This window comes from Hyperolius riggenbachi, chromosome 8, assembly GCF_040937935.1.
Source record: "Hyperolius riggenbachi isolate aHypRig1 chromosome 8, aHypRig1.pri, whole genome shotgun sequence".
In the NCBI taxonomy this organism is placed as follows: Eukaryota; Metazoa; Chordata; class Amphibia; order Anura; family Hyperoliidae; genus Hyperolius; species Hyperolius riggenbachi.
Window position 1 is genome coordinate 265,550,458 of NC_090653.1, and position 19,549 is coordinate 265,570,006.

Consider the following 19,549-nt stretch of genomic DNA (forward strand, 5'->3'; position numbering starts at 1 on the left):
AAGAAAGCCCAGACTTTAACTGGCTGAGGACTCGGACCTCGTGCGTGATGTGCTGGTGCTGCTTAACCCACTGCTGGACGCTTGAGAGGTCATCCAAGTAATTATCTGGTCCTGTTCTTTTGGATCTGTGAGGGTTGTTGTCCTGGACAACATGGGCAGTATTGAGTGGGTTTTCTTGGGTGCTCCCCTGTGGCCTGTACGTGAACCGTCAGGGGAAACACCTCTTCCCTTGCCCCTCCCTCTTTCACCGGATTTCTTCCTCATTTCACTTATCCTTAAAGTACACGCTGACTGGCAGCAGTACAGTGGCAGTACAGAAATGCTATACAGTGGTGGGTGAGCGGTGTACCACTATTGTCAGCAGTGACACAGAGCACAATGCTATACAGTGGCGGGTGAGCGGTGTACTACTGTTCCCAGCAGACACAGAGTGGAAGTAAACACAATGCTATATAGTGTGGCTGAGCCGTGTACACAGAGTGGCATTAAACACAATGCTATATAGTCTGCTATATAGTCACCCCGAACAGGGTGATGTTCTGCAGAACCCGAACAGTGGCAAACACTGTTCGCCCAACACTACTGGGAGGGAACGCAGATTTTAGTACCTAAACACACGATACAACATGTTTTCCGGGGTCGGACTCTGAGGCACATACAGATGGTCCCGATCATCATCCTCATCATACAACTCTTCTCCTGAGTCTGACCCACCCACCACCTCTGCCACCCCAACATCCCCAGACACAGACCCCTCATCGTCCTCAACATTAACTTGGGATGCTGGCCTGAGCCAGACCTCCTCCTCCACATCAGGCCCCATCATCTCCTCAATGGCAGCCCTCATTAATCGCTCTGGCGACGGACTGATGGACACAACGTTCTCCTCCGGGGAGGGCTGCTGCTGACCACTGGCTGCTGGGGTGGATGTTATAGCTTGCGTGGGGCGTTGGCTGTTGCTGTTGTTGGGAGTGCTGCTCACAGCGGAGGTCTCTGGGGAACTCATGTTGAGCTCATATAGTGGTTGACGGTGAGTGGAGTATTACTGATCCCAGCAATATACACACTGACTGGCAGAGTACGCAATGCTATATAGTGTGGCTGAGCGGTGTACACAGAGTGGCAGTAAACACAATGCTATATAGTCTGGCTGAGCGAGCGGTGTACTACTGTTCCCAGCAGAATCAGAGTGGCAGTAAACAATGGTATATAGTCTGGCTGAGCGGTGTACACAGAGTGTCAGTAAACAATGGTATATAGTCTGGCTGAGCGAGCGGTGTACTACTGTTCCCAGCAGAATCAGAGTGGCAGTAAACAATGGTATATAGTCTGGCTGAGCGGTGTACACAGAGTGTCAGTAAACAATGGTATATAGTCTGGCTGAGCGGTGTACACACAATGCTATATAGTCTGCTATATAGTGTCAGTAAACAATGGTATATAGTCTGGCTGAGCGAGCGGTGTACTACTGTTCCCAGCAGAATCAGAGTGGCAGTAAACAATGGTATATAGTCTGGCTGAGCGGTGTACACAGAGTGTCAGTAAACAATGGTATATAGTCTGGCTGAGCGGTGTACACAGAGTGTCAGTAAACAATGGTATATAGTCTGGCTGAGCGGTGTACACAGAGTGTCAGTAAACAATGGTATATAGTCTGGCTGAGCGGTGTACACAGAGTGGCAGTAAACACAATGCTATATACTCTGGCTGAGCGAGCGGTGTACTACTGTTCCCAGCAGACACAGAACAGTAAACAGAATGCTATATAGTGTGGCTGAGCGAGCGGTGTACCACTATTCCCAGCAGACACAGAACAGTAAACAGAATGCTATATAGTGTGGCTGAGCGAGCGGTGTACCACTATTCCCAGCAGACACAGAACAGTAAACAGAATGCTATATAGTGTGGCTGAGCGAGCGGTGTACCACTATTCCCAGCAGACACAGAACAGTGAACAGAATGCTATATAGTGTGGCTGAGCGAGCGGTGTACCACTATTCCCAGCAGACACAGAACAGTGAACAGAATGCTATATAGTGTGGCTGAGCGAGCGGTGTACCACTATTCCCAGCAGACACAGAACAGTGAACAGAATGCTATATAGTGTGGATGAGCGAGCGGTGTACCACTATTCCCAGCAGACACAGAACAGTAAACAGAATGCTATATAGTGTGGCTGAGCGAGCGGTGTACCACTATTCCCAGCAGACACAGAACAGTGAACAGAATGCTATATAGTGTGGCTGAGCGAGCGGTGTACCACTATTCCCAGCAGACACAGAGTGGCAGTAAACAGAATGCTATATAGTGTGGCTGAGCGAGGTACACAGAGTGGCAGTAAACAGAATGCTATATAGTGTGGCTGAGCAAGCGGTGTACTACTATTCCCAGCAGACACAGAGTGGCAGTAAACAGAATGCTATATAGTGTGGCTGAGCGAGGTACACAGAGTGGCAGTAAACAGAATGCTATATAGTGTGGCTGAGCAAGCGGTGTACTACTGTTCCCAGCAGTGACACAATGACAGGGGGGACCCTGGCTAGCGTGGCTGGAGCGCGAACTACCCTGCCTGCCTACCCAAAGCTAAACCCACAGACAAATGGCGGAGATATGACGTGGTTCGGGTATTTATTTACCCGAACCACGTGACAGTTCGGCCAATCAGAGCGCGTTCGGGTCCGAACCACGTGACCCGTTCGGCCAATCACAGCGCTAGCCGAACGTTCGGGGAACGTTCGGCCATGCGCTCTTAGTTCGGCCATATGGCCGAACGGTTTGGCCGAGCACCGTCAGGTGTTCGGCCGAACTCGAACATCACCCGAACAGGGTGATGTTCTGCAGAACCCGAACAGTGGCGAACACTGTTCGCCCAACACTACCCACAATGCATCACTCCTGAATATGCAAATGATCTCTTTATGCCCCTGAAGCAAGTTTCAGACTTTTGGTCCTCCTCAGACATAGGAGACCTGAGTTTGAATCTCTGCTCTTCCTTTTCAGTAAGCCAGTACCCAGGGCCATATTTTCCTTACGGCACTATAAGCACATTCCTACAGGCGCATTACGTGGGAGAGGCAGCCCCCTTCCTCAGATCACTGACCTTAGGAGCTTACATTCTAATTCCTGCCTCATATCACTGACCTCAGGCACTTAACCCCTAATCCTTGTTTTATGTCTAATGCTGGACATACAAGGTTAGATAGTTCTTATCAATCAAGCCGCTGATGGCTCGATTGATAAGATCCAACCTGTCCGATCCCCACGGCGGATTGATACCGTGCTCGATCCCCGCGGGCGGACAAAAGAAAAAAACAAAGCGCTAAGAAGCGTTCGCGGATACGAGAGGAAATCGATCCGCACACACGCGCGGTGACGCGTCGGCATCAAGCCGCTGGCTCGATACCAGCACATAAACGAACCGTGTATGACCAGCATAAACGTTATATGAGACAGTAATTAGAGTGTAAGATTATAAGGCCAGTTAGTGACAGAAGGCAGGGATTTGAGAATATTTTTTTACTTGTGGGTGTGGTCTGTGTTCAGGGGCGGAGTTTAGGGCACCAGAACACCTGTGCTTACAGGCCTCTGAGTTATAAATCCAGCCCTACCAGCGTCCATTCAGTAAGGAGTGCTTGGGCTAGACCTTAAGGCTCCCTGCACACTTCAAATCCATTTTGCGATTCCGTTTCCAATTACGATTTGCAATTCCGATTTTCCCTGAATACAATCAACAGAAAAACGGAGGAAAAAACGCAGCATGCAGTAACGATTAAAAATTGGAATCTGATGTAAAAAACGATTAAAAATCGGAATCACATGCAGTGTGCAGGGGGCCTAACACTGCTACTGCCTATAGAGAGCGCCCCAGTGGCTGCAGCTCTGGAGCTTTGAGTTCACCAGGAGAAAAGTGAGATATTAATGTTATTTTTCATGTCTTAAAATGTACATTGTTGAAACGTCTGGGTAAAGATGTGAAAGAGACATTGTAAGTTGCTGATAATTACTGTATTTTTTTGACTATACGACTCACTTTTTCTCCCCCAAAAGTGGGAAGAATAGTCACCACGTGTTATAGTCCAAATGCAGAGAGTTCCTGACTTGTGCACAGCTGCCAATACGAACCTCCATCCCACCGCAATGTCAAGGCTTTGCTGTACTGTGCCCATGCAGAGGAGGACACGAGAGGACAAACGGGGGACACAATGGGCCATAGAGAAGGACACAAGGGGAACAAAAAGGGTTAAGAGGAAGACACAAGGAGGACAGAGGCAGACACATGGGGGACACAGGGAGACAGAGGAGGACACTGAGACACACGTGGTACAAGGGGGCATAATCCACAAGATGCCCCTTCACCATGGATGCACCAAGTTTAGTATGTATTTTTCCCCCTGGTTTTTGTCCTCTAAACCTAGGTGTGTCTTATGGTCAGGAGCGTCTTATAGTCCGAAAAATACGGTAACTCTTTTGGATCCACTGTCAGATTTGGTCCGTCAATGGAGCGTTCTCCCTAGCTTCTAATATCGGACTATGTCCGACAAGGCTGCCGTTGCATCTAATCCGATACCGCATCTGCCCCCTCTCATCAGTGTCAAACTAGGTCCAATTATCTATGATGCAATAAGCCGCATGGATCGTAATTTCGGTGGATGATTCCCACCAAAAATTATTTGATATAATTAGACCGACTGGTTAATTTTAACCAATTGTAAGTGGCAGGGGAGCAGCAGTAGATCGATGGCCCATAGTGTTTCAATGTATCAGACAGTTCGATACATTTTCAATAAGTTTCACTGTGAAATCAATTAAAAATCTGTGTTCAGTGTATGGGGGGATTATTATTATTTAGTATTCATTTAGCACCGACATACTACGTAGGGCTGTACAGAGTATATTGTGTTGTCACTGACTGTCCCTCAGAGGAGCTCACAATCTAATCCCTACCATAGTCGTGTCTATGTATGTATCATGTAGTGTATTGTATTCTAGGGCCAATTTAAGGGAAGCCAATTAACTTATCTGTAGGTTTTCTGGGATGTGGGAGGAAACTGATGTGCCCAGAGGAAACCCACGCAGACACAACATCCAAACTCCGTACAGATAGTGCTCTGGCTGGGATATGAACCAGGGACCCGGCGCTGCAAGGCGAGAGCGCTAACATCTACATCACTGTGCTGCCCTCTCGGATCAGTTCAGATCAGAGAGGGGTTGATCTGTTTGTCACACTGGGTGGCAATCTACATGTGTATGGCCACCTTTTAAAGTGTACCTGTCACAAGAAGAAGAAGTGGATTAATACTTGCCAGGGCTTTTTCCAGCACCCTGCAGTCCATCAACTCGTTTGCTGTCCCCTCCATTCCGACTCTGTCAGCCCCAGTAAATTTGTGAGTCGGCTCAGTCATGGACTACCATGGCATGGCACTAGCCGCACGCCTCCTCGATCTCTATTAGTTGGGATACTACTACTACTAGATACTAGATAGTGTATCGATCTAGTAGATCGATACTGTAATCGGGAGTGCTCTGGGCCTGTGCAGTCATAAGCAGGGGCGTAACAATAGACCATTTAAGGGATGCAGCTGCAGGGGGGCCCAGAAGCAGCAGGGGCCCCGTGGGGGGAGAAGTTTCTTTCCCCTGTCCTTAGAGACTGACAACTAAGGGCATGGAGAGAAAAACCTTTCTGCTCTCTGCACAATTGTTCTACTGACTGCATCTGCTCAGCCACTGATAAGGAATCGTACAAAGTTTGGCAGACAAAGATTTGTAGACAGTCCCTATTCAGTGTGCAGCAGGGTCAAAGGGGTTCACCACCCAAAGTTTCGCAGGGGGCCCAATGAGCTCTAGTTACACCACTGGTCATAAGCCTTAATTACCTGAAGGCCTCTGATAGCGGGAGTGTGATGGAGAAGGCAAACAGGCAGAGCCTGCATATGTAGTAGTCCGCGACTAGTGGGCCTGATGGCAGCAGAATGGGAGGGACCAGACAGACACCGTAGAAGCCCCAGGTAAGTATAAAGCGTAAGTAGTAATCGTATCCTTCCCGTCTCAGGTTTACTTTAAGTAACAGGAAATGAGGAGAAAAGTTATTTATAGTGCACTTTATGTACCGCTTATAAGTATGTGTACATATGTATTTTACATTTTTCATTCTTTTGCAAAAGTGGTCCTTTAACAGAGAGATGCGAATTTTGGGAAGTCTTTTACACCAAATGTACACTGTCATAGGTTCCATCACATTTTCTTGAAACTTAAAAGCAGACTAAAATTGAACGATAATGTTTAGCAGCCTTCATTTATGACATGTCTTATGTAGTGATGTCATGATGAAGATATTATTGTACTAAATTGGAACTTTTTGTGCCACTGTCCTCAAACTCTACATACGCTTCTGTGGGTTCTATAACATTGTGTACTGTACTGCGCCTCAGCATTTGTGTTGTATTGTTCAATCTCTTGTGATGAGTATCTGACAGAGGACTATCACACACACAGGTGATCTACGAGCTGATGCAGGGGGAACGGATGCTGATCGAGGATCTCAACCTGGTGAAGAAGGTAATAAATGCTGCAATTGTCATAATATTAACCACTTCCAGATTGCTGTATCTTATATATACGCCCATGAAACTCCACTTCAAGATGTATATATGTATTGCTGCTTTCATGAGCGCTGCACACCCCCATCGCTGTCCGTCAGAGCAATGATTGGTGAATGGGAACATGCATTCCCAAAGCCAACCAAGGTGCCTGATGAATGAATGATCACTGCTTCCTCCAGTAAGCAGTGATCAATCACTGAAAGAAAATTGATCACAATTCCTGGTTACTCAGAACACAATTCTAAGTACACAGGATAAAGTGTGTGGAGAAAAAGAAAAATTACATTACACATACATAATTTTTTTTTTTTTACAAATATAGCCATTAACCCCTTCTTCCCCCTCCCATAGTTACCAAAATAAAACACTTTAAAAAAATACATAAATAGTTACCTTTGGGCCTTAGATTTTTTTTAATATATATGTCATGAGGGTATATTACTGTTATTTTTGCAAATAAGGGCTTGTAATTATTGATAGTGTATAATTAGAAAAGAAAAAAACGTGCCTTTATTTCAAAATAAAATATTGTCACAATACATTGTACTAGGGACATAATTTAAATGTTGTAATAACAAGAACAAACTGGCAAATACAAGGTGTGAGTTTTATCTACAGTAGCATCTTTTATTTGCAAACTATAAAGGCTGATATCTGAGAAATAATTACTTTTTTCAATGTATTTCTTCTTATTCCCTTTAAAATGCATACATGATAAAATAATCATTAGCAAAGAGTACCACCCAAAGAAACCCTTGTTCTCCCATAAAAAACAATGTATAGGTTCAGGTCTAATAAGTAGCGATAAAGTTGTTGGCGAATGAATGGGAGAAGCGTGAAATGTGAAAATTGCATAGGTTTTTAAGGGGAAATAACCTGGTAAGGGAACTGGCTAGGATGTTCTCTCTCCTTAAATAGGCTTCATGTAAGTCATGTGCTGATGTAATACATGTCAACGCTCCTGTTTGGGCGTCCACTCCTCTCTGTGCATATGCATGTGTCGTTGCTGTCTGGAGGGGGACAGGAACAAAAGGACTACATAATGCTGCCTCCGGGATGGGGCTGGAGGGTTGCGGGTCAGGAGGCCCCATTTAATTTTTGCCAAAGACCCCACTGGGTCAATTCACCACATCCAGGTCTGATTCTTGGCAAAGTACAAAATACACTCCAGCAGTGTATTCCCATCTTTGACATCTGTCCCTCCGGCAGTGTATTTCCCACTCTCTGACATCTTTCCCTCCTGCAATGTTTTCCACTCTCTGACATCTTTCCCTCCTGCAGTGTGTTTTCCACTCTCTGACATCTTTCCCTCCTGCAGTGTGTTTTCCACTCTCTGACATCTGTCCCTCCGGCACTGTATTTCCCACTCTCTGACATCTTTCCCTCCTGCAATGTGTTTTCCACTCTCAGACATCTTTCCCTCCTGCAGTGTATTTCCCACTCTCTGACCTCTTTCCCTCCTGCAGTGTGTTTTCCACTCTGACATCTGTCCCTCCTGCAGTGTATTTCCCCCACTCTGACATCTTTCCCTCCTGCAGTGTATTTCCCACTCTCTGACATCTTTCCCTCCTGCAGTGTATTTCCCACTCTCTGACATCTTTCCCTCCTGCAGTGTATTTCCCACTCTCTGACATCTTTCCCTCCTGCAGTGTATTTCCCACTCTGACATCTTTCGCTCCTGCAGTGTATTTCCCACTCTCTGATATCTCTGTGTCTCTCTGTTTTCAGAATTACTATGAGCCAATGCTGACACTGGCAATCATGACGCAGGAAGAGCTGAGCCAGATATTCAGCATCCTGGATTCGCTGCCCCCCTTGCACCAAGGTAAAGTGGTTATATTCTATATAGTAGCCCCATCTAAAAGACACATCTCTGTTCCTGGTGTAATATTTTGTTAATCACTTTCCTGAAACATGTAGGCTGGTTGCAGCTAGCTAAATATTTTTGTCCTCCAAAATCCACCCCCTATCCTAATTTTACCCAACCTCAACCATGAGCAACCCAGGAGGGGCCATAGATATATGAGTGAACATATGTGATTTAATCCTAGACCTCCTTGACCGCTTGATGAAGTTACGACGAGAAGACGGCACAGTGGATCAAGTGGGGCCCACCATGCTGGAATGGGTAAGTAGGACAATGTACCAAGATTAGACCCACCAACTGGATGACTCATGGCGCCATGAGGACCTGTCAGTTCAGTTTCCATGCCCCAGGCAAGGCACCCTTTGTCTCCCCTCCCCCTCTTATGAATAAGAAGATCATATCCTATATTAATTAACTTTACAAGCACCAACAACATATTGATAGGTTATATACAGAAACTAGCTGACCTAAGCCCGTTTAAAAACGGGCTCTAGGTCTTTAACCGCCCCCTGCGCATGCACGCTTCACACGCACCCCCCTGGCCAGCCCGCCTCCTGCCCCGTCCTGTCCCAGCGGCTGTGCCGGTGCAGGACATGTGCAGTAGCGCAAAAGCACTGACACAGGGACAGGACGCAGGGGTACTTGTATTTTATACAGATTATGTTGTTTTGCAAAATACATCTGCCCCAAGGTTGCCAAATCTACACAACTTACCTTTCCTATACTTGTTATGAGGAGTATGGAGCCATTTTATAAAGCCATAACACTGTTTTTGTATAACATGGGTCTTTACAAGTTGGAATATTGTCCTGGAAATCCAGAAGAGTTGCAACAATCATTGCAGACCAAATCTCAAAAAACTACAGCTCAATTAGCTCATTAGTAGCATCTGCTGATTACAGCAGAGTACATTCAGCTCTTAAAAGTACTAGCCATCCTTTTTCTTAATTTAACTACAGTAGAAGCTGTTTATAAGAATTTACAAAAGTGAACAGCTGTTCTGCAGGTGTCACTTCAAGCATCTGCCTGGCTTTCCTGTGCCTAAAAACAGCCCAGTGCTAGTTCACAGGTGGGCATCTGTAACGTGAGATAGTTATGGTATTTCTGATGTTAGTACTGACCATGTTTAATACTCTACAGCTTCCTTGCCTGTGCTCCTACAAGACGTACTGCTGCAACCAGGTGTCCGCCAAGGCCCTGCTGGACCACAAGAGGAGGAGCCAGGCCGTCCACAACTTCCTACAGCTCTGCCAGGAGTCGGCTTTCAGCCGTAAGCTGGATGTATGGAGCTTCCTGGACTTGCCCCGCAGCCGGCTGGTGAAATATCCTCTGTTGCTTAAGGAGATCCAGAAGCACACGATGACCGATCACCCGGACTATGGACCGCTCAGCCAGGCTGTGAGTAGTGCCCGTCATGCCGGTTCTCCTTTTATATCCGGTAGTATGCAAATTGTATGCAGTTTGAAATTGGGCCAATCAAATTGTCACAGGAGCCCTAGTGGCTGACCGCACTTAGCCTTCTAAACGGTGCCAGCGCACAGATCGTGCGAACTCTGGTCTCAGTCAATGCGCAGGAACCGTTAAGAATTAGCCGCAGACAACTCAGAAGGGAGCCTGTGAGACACGGGTAATTACAACGTCACCTACAGGTTCAGAGTAAACTGCCACCACCGCGGTTACCATGGGACCGTGGAGCCCACTAACTGACTGACTAGTCCTGCGAATAAAACGGTTAAACACACGGTATTCTGTCTAGCCAACAACAAACAAAGAGTAGCGTATCTTCAGAGACCCGAGATCAGTTCTGCGTGTGCTGATAAGCAGGGTAGCGGATAGTGAATGACTTGAAGAAAGTCGTTTATTCACGCAATATAAATAATTAATATATACAGACAATTATTAAAATCACAATTATTAAGACAGTAATAGCCAGTATAAAAAAATAAAAGAAGGGAGAAAAATACTTAGTTCCTGGAAAGATGTCCTTTTTGTGGGAAAACAGAGTTCTGGGTTTCAATTTGAGTTCAGACCAGGTGGATGCCAGCATATCCTCAAGCTGGCATCTGATGAGTGCAAGATGTTTCAGTGTGGAGGACACTGAGTTTGGGTCCTCAGCCATTCTTATGCCCCTGCTTCAGTAGGAGGGAGTGAGGGCGGGGAGCCATACACCCCCTTAGAAGATGAGCCCTCCCCTTATCCTGGGGGCTAGAAATCATATCTACCCATATATGGGCTCTATCTCACAGAACCGTACAGGTCAGGGCAGATTTATTAACATTTTCAGGTCTGTCTCGATTTACCCAGCGCCCTGATACCAGACATGAGGGGTGGGACCCCTGTGGTATCATCAGGGCATTTTCAAACTGCCTAACTGGCAGTCCTTACCTCAGAATGTTCTGAAACTTCCTCAGAACCAGCACCGGGGCTCATGCTACACTTCCCCCACGTTTGGCGAAGCTGCCATCTCAGGAACCCCAGAAATATGACAGATCTGGGAAGTTATGGATTATGCTATGAGACTCAGCAGCTAGAACACATCCTGAATAAACCTAACAGCTGACTTCCCTTTGATCTTTACCAGTGAGCAAGGTGTCAAGACCTCCCGGAGATTTGTAGCCTGCCTGGCTACACCTAGGCATCCTGATCACCCCTTGGTTAATTACCATCTACATGAGATCAGCTAGGTGTCACCTTATACCTGATGGATGGGCCATCCGCACAGCTTGAAGCCAGGGACTCTCTGGGCCCAGGCTCATTAGCATATCAAAAGAGCCATCCAGCCTTGAGGATGGTGCTCTCTCTGCTAAGAAAAGGACTTCAGCTCCCCCTACACACTCAACCCGGATTGTATCGATTTGAAGCGCAATCGATGCAGGGAATCGAGTGCGATCGCTTTTTCTTCACGGGCGGTTACAGGACGCGCCTGCGGCCCCGCAACCGTCCGTGACACAAATTATTTATGAAGTTCATCAGATTGGCCAGATTCCAAGCTGCGTGAAATTTGCTTGCAAGATGGAAGTATTTACATTACATTACATTGACTATCTCTAGTGTTCAGCAGAACAAGCCATTAAAATCTTGTCAGCTGTGGCCTGTGGTGAGGACTGATGTCTCTGGTGGGTGCATACACACATCCAATTTTGATTGGCCAATATTACCACTTCCAGGTAGTAGGAGGGCCAACAGTTTGAATACTATGAACAGATTGAGTACGCAAGCTCTCATACTACATGGGAGTGGTACAGTTGGCAAACCTAAATTGGTACTACTTGCCGACGCGGCGGCACCTCCAGGACCACTCCTTCCCATATGGTGTGAATGCGGCGGCACCTCCAGGACAACTCCATGCTGAGTGGCGTGAATGGCTTTCAATGGAGCTAGCAGGAAGGCTCCGCCTTCAGTCTCCCAGCAGCAATTGCCGCTCGGAGACTGTTAGACGGCGAAACTTCGGCCGTCTAACAGTCGTGCCGTCTAATTAGGCTGTACTGCGCTGCGATCTAAGGCACCGATGTACTGGGGAGACTCCAGAGGCCTTGGTCATCCGCTGTCATAAATTGAAGCCTATGACAGCCGATCACAGGGATAGGCTGGCGGGTGGAGGGAGGTAAGGGAGGGAGGGGCCACTGCCAAAATAAAAATGCAGTTTTATTTAAAACTAAAACATATTTATATAAAAAAAAAATCATGGGGGAGCGAACAGACCCCACCAACAGAGAGCTCTGTTGGTGGGGAGAAAAGGGGCGGGGGGAGGGAATCACTTGTGTGCTGTGTTGCGAGGCCTTAAAGCTGCAGTGGCCCTTTTTGTGAAAAATGGCCTGGTCTTTAGGGGGGTTTAACACTTTAACCTCAAGTGATTAAACCACTTTCCTGAAAAATTGTTACAATTTAAAATACATATAAGAAGTACGTCTCCCAGATTAAATTACATTATGAATTACTTCTCTCCTATGTTGCTGCCGCTTACAGTAGGCAGTTAAAATCTGACAGATCTGAAAAGTTTTGGACTAGTCCATCTCCTAATGGGAGATTCTCTGAGTTTTCATTTTCAAAAGCACTTACTGAATGGCAGTTGCTCAGTCCAACTACCAAAAGTAGAAATGATTGGACAGAATGGTCAAAACTGTTTAAATGCATTCCAGGGGGTGCTTGTGTAAAGAATAAAGTTCTATGAGGAGATGGACTAGTCCAAAACCTGTCAGATTGTTACTGCCCTCAGTAACCAACAGCAACACGAGAAAAGTAATTTATAGTGCATTTTAATCGGTGAGACATGTACTTGGCCCTCACTACATGGAGGTGGTAAGATTGGCCAGACAAAGTTGGATGTGTTTGCCAGGCTTAGATCTTTGGAGAATGTGGCCACAGCCGGTGGGCAATCTGTGCCTCTCCCTCACACCAGATGATCTCTGCTTTGTATAGGTGAGTGTGGTTCAGACCATCATAAGCCAGATCAACAGCAAAGCTGGAGAGGCGGAGTGCGACTATTACAAGACGAGGTTGTGCTATCTGTACGAGAATCAGAACGAAGAGGACCTGTCACGCTCCCGCATCCTGCACTGCCACGGGGAGCTGAAGAACAACAAAGGCCAGGTGAGAAATGGTATTCAGGCCTATCCAGTGAGTGTGACAATGTGCTGTAACCCATAGTGCCTCACTCACATTCAGCTACAGGTGAATTTTACACTCATATACATCACTGATTTAATTTGCAATTGCAACTACACCCACATTTCACATCACTTGGTTTAACCACTTCAAGGGAAGATCCAAGGGGAGAAAAAAAAAAAAGAAATTCACTTATCTCGGGCTTCCTCCAGCCACTGGCAACTGACCTGTGCCCTCGCCGCAGCTCCCGATCCCCTCCGGTGCAGAGGCAGACTTCGCCAGGTCGGCATCTTCCTCCATCTTCTTGTATTCCATTGTGCGGCTCATTGAGTCGCACAGACGTCACCCGGGCTGTACTGCGCCTGCGCAGTACAGCCCGGATGAAGTTAGCGCGACTCTTAGCCACTCGCGCAGTTGGCATTTTTCCGCCATAGCCGACCACCAGCGTGGAGTGGTTCTGCGCCGAGGGCACAGGAAGGCTGGCAGGGGTTGGAGGAAGCCCAAGGTAAGTGGATTTTTTTTTTATGGTCCTCGGATGTGTCCTTTCAGCTTTCATTGTATTTTCACCTTATGCATCCAAGCAATTTCCCATCAGCGTTCCTCCCATTCATTCCCCAATAAATTTACCACTACTTATCACAAAGAAATAATCTATATCTTGTTTTTTTCTGCCACCAATTAGGCTTTCTTTGGGTGGTACATTTTGGTAAGAATTATTTTTATCTAGATGCATTTTAACGGGAATATTAAGAAACAAATTGAAAAAATTAATTACCGGTGTTTCTCAGTTTTCAGCCATTATAGTCTTAAAATAATACATGCCTCCATAATTAAAACCCACGTTTTTATTTGCCCATTTGTCCCGGTTATTACACAGTTTAAATTCTGTTCCTATCACAAATGTATGGCACCATTTTATTTGGAAATAAAGGTACATTTTTTTCAGTTTCGCGTCCATCACTATTTACAAGCCCATAATTTAAAAAACAAAACAAAACAGTAATATACCCTATTGACATACATATTAAACAAAGTTCAGTCCCTAAGGTAACAATTTTTTTTTTTATGCAAAAGTTACACGTGGGTATTTATGGGAGAATGTGAGAGGTAAGGGGTTGATTATAAATTATGTTTGGGTCTCTTTATTAAAATAAATGTATGTAGGGGTAATTTTACTATTTGGCCATGCTTTTCGTACATGAAACAGGAAGTAATGAGTGTAAGGGTAATTACAGTGTTTACAAATGACCATAGGCATCTCATGGAGGCCGCGATCATCACGGGACCTAGAACAATGAATGGGAGCTGCGTTCCCATTCATTAATCTCTGGGCTAACGGGCGGCGGCGAGAACAAATGCAGGGGCGTGCACGGGCGAGCAGGAGCACACACAGCGGCGATTGTGGCAGAGTATGTATATCTACTCCCCTGAGGCTTCGATTAAGTTTTTTAGGGGAGTAGATAAATTACTATAACCATTAAGTGGTTAATGCACAACTCTGAGCACCACTGGTTTGTTTAAGAAAAGTCAGTGTTTTTTTCAGATACAAATCTGCATTTCCAGTCCTGCTTGTTGGCAGATGCAGCAATAGCCCCGTTCACACTGCACGCGTTTATAGCCGCGTTTTGGAAACGCGTGCAGGTGGCTGACACGCACGACATCAGACAGTGCATAGAGTGCACTGTCTGATGTTCACACTGCATGCGTTCCGGACCTGTGCGGTCCGGGAACGCATGCTGCACGCATTTTTTGTAAAAACGCATGCCTGTCCCATTCACTTTTCAGTGATGGGATCAGCCACGCAACGCACATAAACGCGGATGGCGTGCGTTCGTACGCGTTGCGCTCCGCACGCATGGCCATCTGCGTTTGTGATGTGAACAGGGCCTGGAGCCTCACCTGCATTCTGCAGACTAGCAATAGTTAATGAGAAGCTAATAAGTTTGGTTTGTATGCAAATGTAATGCAGTTTGCAAGCAGCTTGGAATTGGACCAATCAAAGGCAGTTTAAGGGTGCATAACATTTGCATGATCACACACCTCAAGCATTGGGCTAATCTAATCAGACTAGCGTTGGATACATCAGATCTGCATGCATGTTCAGGTTCTATTGGCTAGACGTATTTTGCTGGGTACACACGTTACTTTTTTTCGTGCGATAGATAAAATCCATCATGTCCGATATTGCTCCCGATCATTTCAGCGCTCGATTTCTCATAGCGGTGAATGGAAAAAGAGAAGAAAAACATATGAAGATGAATCGAGCGCGAGTGTGAAATTGTGCCGAAAAAATGATCGGGTGGCTAAATCACACACACAAAAAAAAAACTTAACCTGTGTACCCAGCATTAGAGGCAGTGGATCATCACCAGGAAAGGCAGGCAATGTGTATTGTTTAAATGGAAATACATACCTGTCTCTCACCTTGAGTTCCCTTAAAGAGTGGCCATACACAGATTGGTATAACAGTTCTTGTAATTTTGCTTCCAGTTATCATACAAACGTAGCAAATGCTGAGTGGTTGGCTCAACAATTTTAGTGATGGCCGTGTCTAGAACTCATGGAGAAGCATGTGATCAGTCTGGTCATGTGATGGATATAAAAGTCTCTGATTTGCTAGTCCTGTTCATGTGCTAAAACAGGATGTGATCATAGCAACTCAGAGCTTTGATCGGCTGATAATTTTTTCAAACATCATGTTTCTCCAAGTTCTCCTAGACCTGACCATCACTGCTCAACATATTGCACCTGTTAATGATAAGCATAGAATTCTGATAGTGAAGAGCATTTTAATGACTGGACACTGTATTGGATGCCACAAGTAAATATTGTCTACTTCCTCTCCAGAGGCTGCATGTCTTCCTGTTTGAGAACATTCTAGTCATCACGCGACTTGTGACCAACAACGATCAGCCACAGTTCCAGGTCTACCGTCAGCCCATCCCCCTGACGGAGCTGGTGTTGGAGGATCTACCAGATGGGGAAGCGCGAGTAGGTGGCTCCATCAGAGGGGCTTTCACAGCGGCCAATGAGCGAGGTACGCGGGTGATAACATTAGACTCTATACTATGGGTCATGAATGAACTCTAGACTAAGCGGATCTATAATGAGCAAAAGTTACAGTAAATTCCAAGTCTAGGTAGACACAAAACATATATGAAATTTGATCATTTCAATTTTTTTTCTCTCAACACAGCTAAAAACTGTTTCCGGGTGAGTTTTCAGGACCGGTCCAGAGGACAAGCTCACACATTACAAGCCAACGACTCCTTCAATAAGCAGCAGTGGGTGAGCTGCATCCGCCAGGCCATGGTGGCCAGCAGAGAGCGGAGGCTTGGCCCTCTGCCATCCCCCGAAACCTCCTGTGCACTTATCAAGATCTCAGACCTAAGTCTCAACTGCCATGAGGACAATGCCAAGAGAGAGGATGGATGAGGGGAGAGAGGACAGCTGGAGTACTTCAGCAACTGCAAACTGTAGTAGACTGTTCCCAATCTGACCACTGATCCAAAACTGTGAAAGTGCTGATTGGCCACTGAACCACCAGTTCTGTCATTCTGATTGGCCACTGACCCACGATACCACCAGTTCTGCTGTTGTGATTGGCCACTGAACCACAATACCACCAGTTCTGCCATTCTGATTGGCCACTGATTCACAGTACCTGGCTTACTACTGTTTAGTTTTTGGCTACTAAACCACACCTCAAGCAATGTTGACTGTACAGAACTTTTCTTAGAAAACAAGTTTATAATCTACTGTATATCCATTTTTTTATAGACTATATCAAAAGGGCATTACATATTTCTTATTTTGCTATTTCACATCAAGTGTGTTCTGCTCCACAATGCTGAATGCTGGCATTTTGTCGATCTCAAGGTCAGCTCCTGTTTAATGGGAATGGTGGTAACGCATTCACAATGAATGGGTTTCTGATTTTCCCAAAAAGGAACCTGCTGACCTTGCTGATTTTTTTTTTTTTTTTTTTTTTTGGTCGGCATTTTAATTGAGCCCAATATAGAGAACAACTGAAACCTGTACAAAAAATTGCATGCTAAAAACACAATCTCTTTGTCATGCAATTAAGGTTTTTGGTGCGAAAAAGCCATAAAAGTAACGTGCATTTGTGGTACACAGTATTCTGATATTTGCTAATTAAAACTGACTATTTGTTTTCTCAGATTTTATTTTCTTAAACATAATTTTCTGGCCCCTTAAAGGGATATTTAAGCAAAACAGAAAACCGTCAGTTCACGCAGGCGTTAAAGCAGGGGTAGGGAACCTATAGCTCAGGAGCCAGATGTGGCTCTTTTTATGGCTAAATCTGGCCCACAGATAAATCAGGTTGATTCACTAAAGCTACACTGCTGAAGCAGCGCAAGTACAATTTTCAAAGTAGGCATGCTACTGCTGTAGCATGCACTACCGACTTACCCCCCCCCCCTCTCAACAGCTGCTCCAATTGTTCCACCCTGGATCCTGTCAGGTCCAGTGACTTTGAAGGACGAGATTCTCGCACTTTGATTGGCCCAATAGGCTTTTGAGCCAAAGTGTGGAGATCTTGGCCTACAAAGTTAATCAACCCCCAAGTCAGCTAGCTAATAGTACAAGCTGTTAGTCTGTATTCCTCCTGTCTGGCTCTTGGGGAAATTGCTGATGTTGCCGAAACCCAAAAGAAGCTGAAGACTTGTTCTTCACTGCTGCTGCCTGGAGGATCAACTGTATACAGATCACCATGGCAACAGGGATGATGCCATGTTGCGCACTGTACCAGTTTGAAACATATTGTATGGCTCTCACAAAATTACATTTTAAAATGTGGCGTTTATGGCTCTTAGCCAAAAAGGTTCCTGACCCCTGGGTTAAAGGGTACCCTAATGTGGAAAAAAAAAGTGGCCAGTTTAACCTGGAGATTCTTCCAACCCCCTGTAGTTCTCCCTTCAGCCACTTTGCTCCACTGAAAGCTGCAAGCACGGCCCCCAGCCTCCTGATCACACTTCCGCAGCTGGGAGTGTTCTGCACAGTTTGTATAGATTGCTACTGCTTGTTCCCATGGAAACAGAGAATCCATGCCGTTCGTATCGGCGGGTCGTTCGTAAGTCGAGGACTACCTGTACACAGGAATAAAGTGTGGGAACAATTAAAAAATAAAATCTCTAGTTACTAATCCCTTTAAAGGGAACCTAAACTGAGAACGATATGGATTTTTCCTTTTAAAATAATACCAGTTGCCTGACTTTCCTGCTGATCCTGTCTAATACTTTTAGCCACAGCCTCTGAACAAGCATGCAGATCAGGTGCTCTGACTGAAGTCAGACTGGATTACCTGTATGCTTGTTTCAAGTGTGTAATTCAACCACCACTGCAGCCAAAGAGATCAGTAGGACTGCCAAGTAACTGGTATTGTTTAAGGAAACATCCATGTCCCTCAGTTTAGGTTCCCTTTAATGGTGGCCATACATGGTAAAATTGTACCATGTATGGCCACCATAACACCCCAACATTACATAATTATCAAAATAAAACACTTGGGGAAAAAAAAGCATTTAAAATGAAAAAAATAAAATAGTTCCCTTTAGCAATTGTTTTTTTTAAATATGTATATAATAAGGTTATATTGCTGTTATTTTTGCAAATAGGGGCTTGCAATCAGTGATATAGTATACATGAACACAAAACAGGAAAAATACTCCTATTTCAAAATAAAATGTTGTTGCCATACATTGTACTAGGGTCAAATGGGTAAATAAAATGTGTGGGTTTTATCTACAGCCGTACATTTTATTTTAAAGCTATAATGGCTGAAAAGAATGCATTTTTTCAAATCCTTTCTAATTAATCCTGCTAAAATGCATCTAAACTAATTCTCAGCAAAAAGTACCACCCAAAAACAATGTATAGATCATCTAGGTGTGATAAGCAGTGAAAGTTTTTGGTAAATGCATGGGAGGAGCGTTGTAAGGTAAAAATTGCTCTGGCCCATAAATGGAACACAACTTGTGGTGGTCAAGTAGCTATATTCAATGCCAGGCAGTAGCAGCTAAAGCAAATAAAATTCTGGGATTTTGCATAAAATCAAATCACAAGATGCTAGTATACTACCTTCTCTAAATTAATCACTTGTAAGGCCACATCTGGAGTACAAGATACAGTTTTGGGCACCACACTATAATCTGCCCATTTTCTCACATTATCCAGAAACACTGTGGAATGTCTGTTGGGATAGCATGGTCTGTTACAGCATAGAGATGTGACCATTCTTGTACAATTGTATAGGCAGTGCATTCACATGTAGCAACGTAGCCTAAACCAGCGGATATAGTGTGAACTCAACCTAAGGGCTGGTTCACACTGCAAGTGCTTTTCTAAGTGCCAGTAATTTAAAAAGCGCTGGCTAATGTTACCTATGACCTGTCTCTCTAATTATGTGTCTATGCCCCATCACCCCCCAGCCACTATCAGACATATCAATACTGCT

The 19,549-nt window shown here is 45.2% G+C and overlaps 1 protein-coding gene across 1 annotated transcript in view; it reads left to right on the plus strand.

Annotated features, from left to right (window-relative positions):
* The window catches only part of LOC137527838 (rho guanine nucleotide exchange factor 3-like), a 36,729-nt gene extending 18,129 nt beyond the window's left edge, over nucleotides 1–18,600 (plus strand). The window contains exons 6-12 of the mRNA XM_068248797.1: nucleotides 6,493–6,555; nucleotides 8,328–8,424; nucleotides 8,651–8,727; nucleotides 9,607–9,864; nucleotides 12,886–13,056; nucleotides 15,919–16,108; nucleotides 16,268–18,600. Coding sequence (XP_068104898.1) covers nucleotides 6,493–6,555; nucleotides 8,328–8,424; nucleotides 8,651–8,727; nucleotides 9,607–9,864; nucleotides 12,886–13,056; nucleotides 15,919–16,108; nucleotides 16,268–16,506 — 1,095 coding nt within the window. The 3' untranslated portion in view covers nucleotides 16,507–18,600. The remainder of the gene's footprint in view (nucleotides 1–6,492; nucleotides 6,556–8,327; nucleotides 8,425–8,650; nucleotides 8,728–9,606; nucleotides 9,865–12,885; nucleotides 13,057–15,918; nucleotides 16,109–16,267) is intronic.
* Nucleotides 18,601–19,549: the final 949 nt, after the last annotated feature.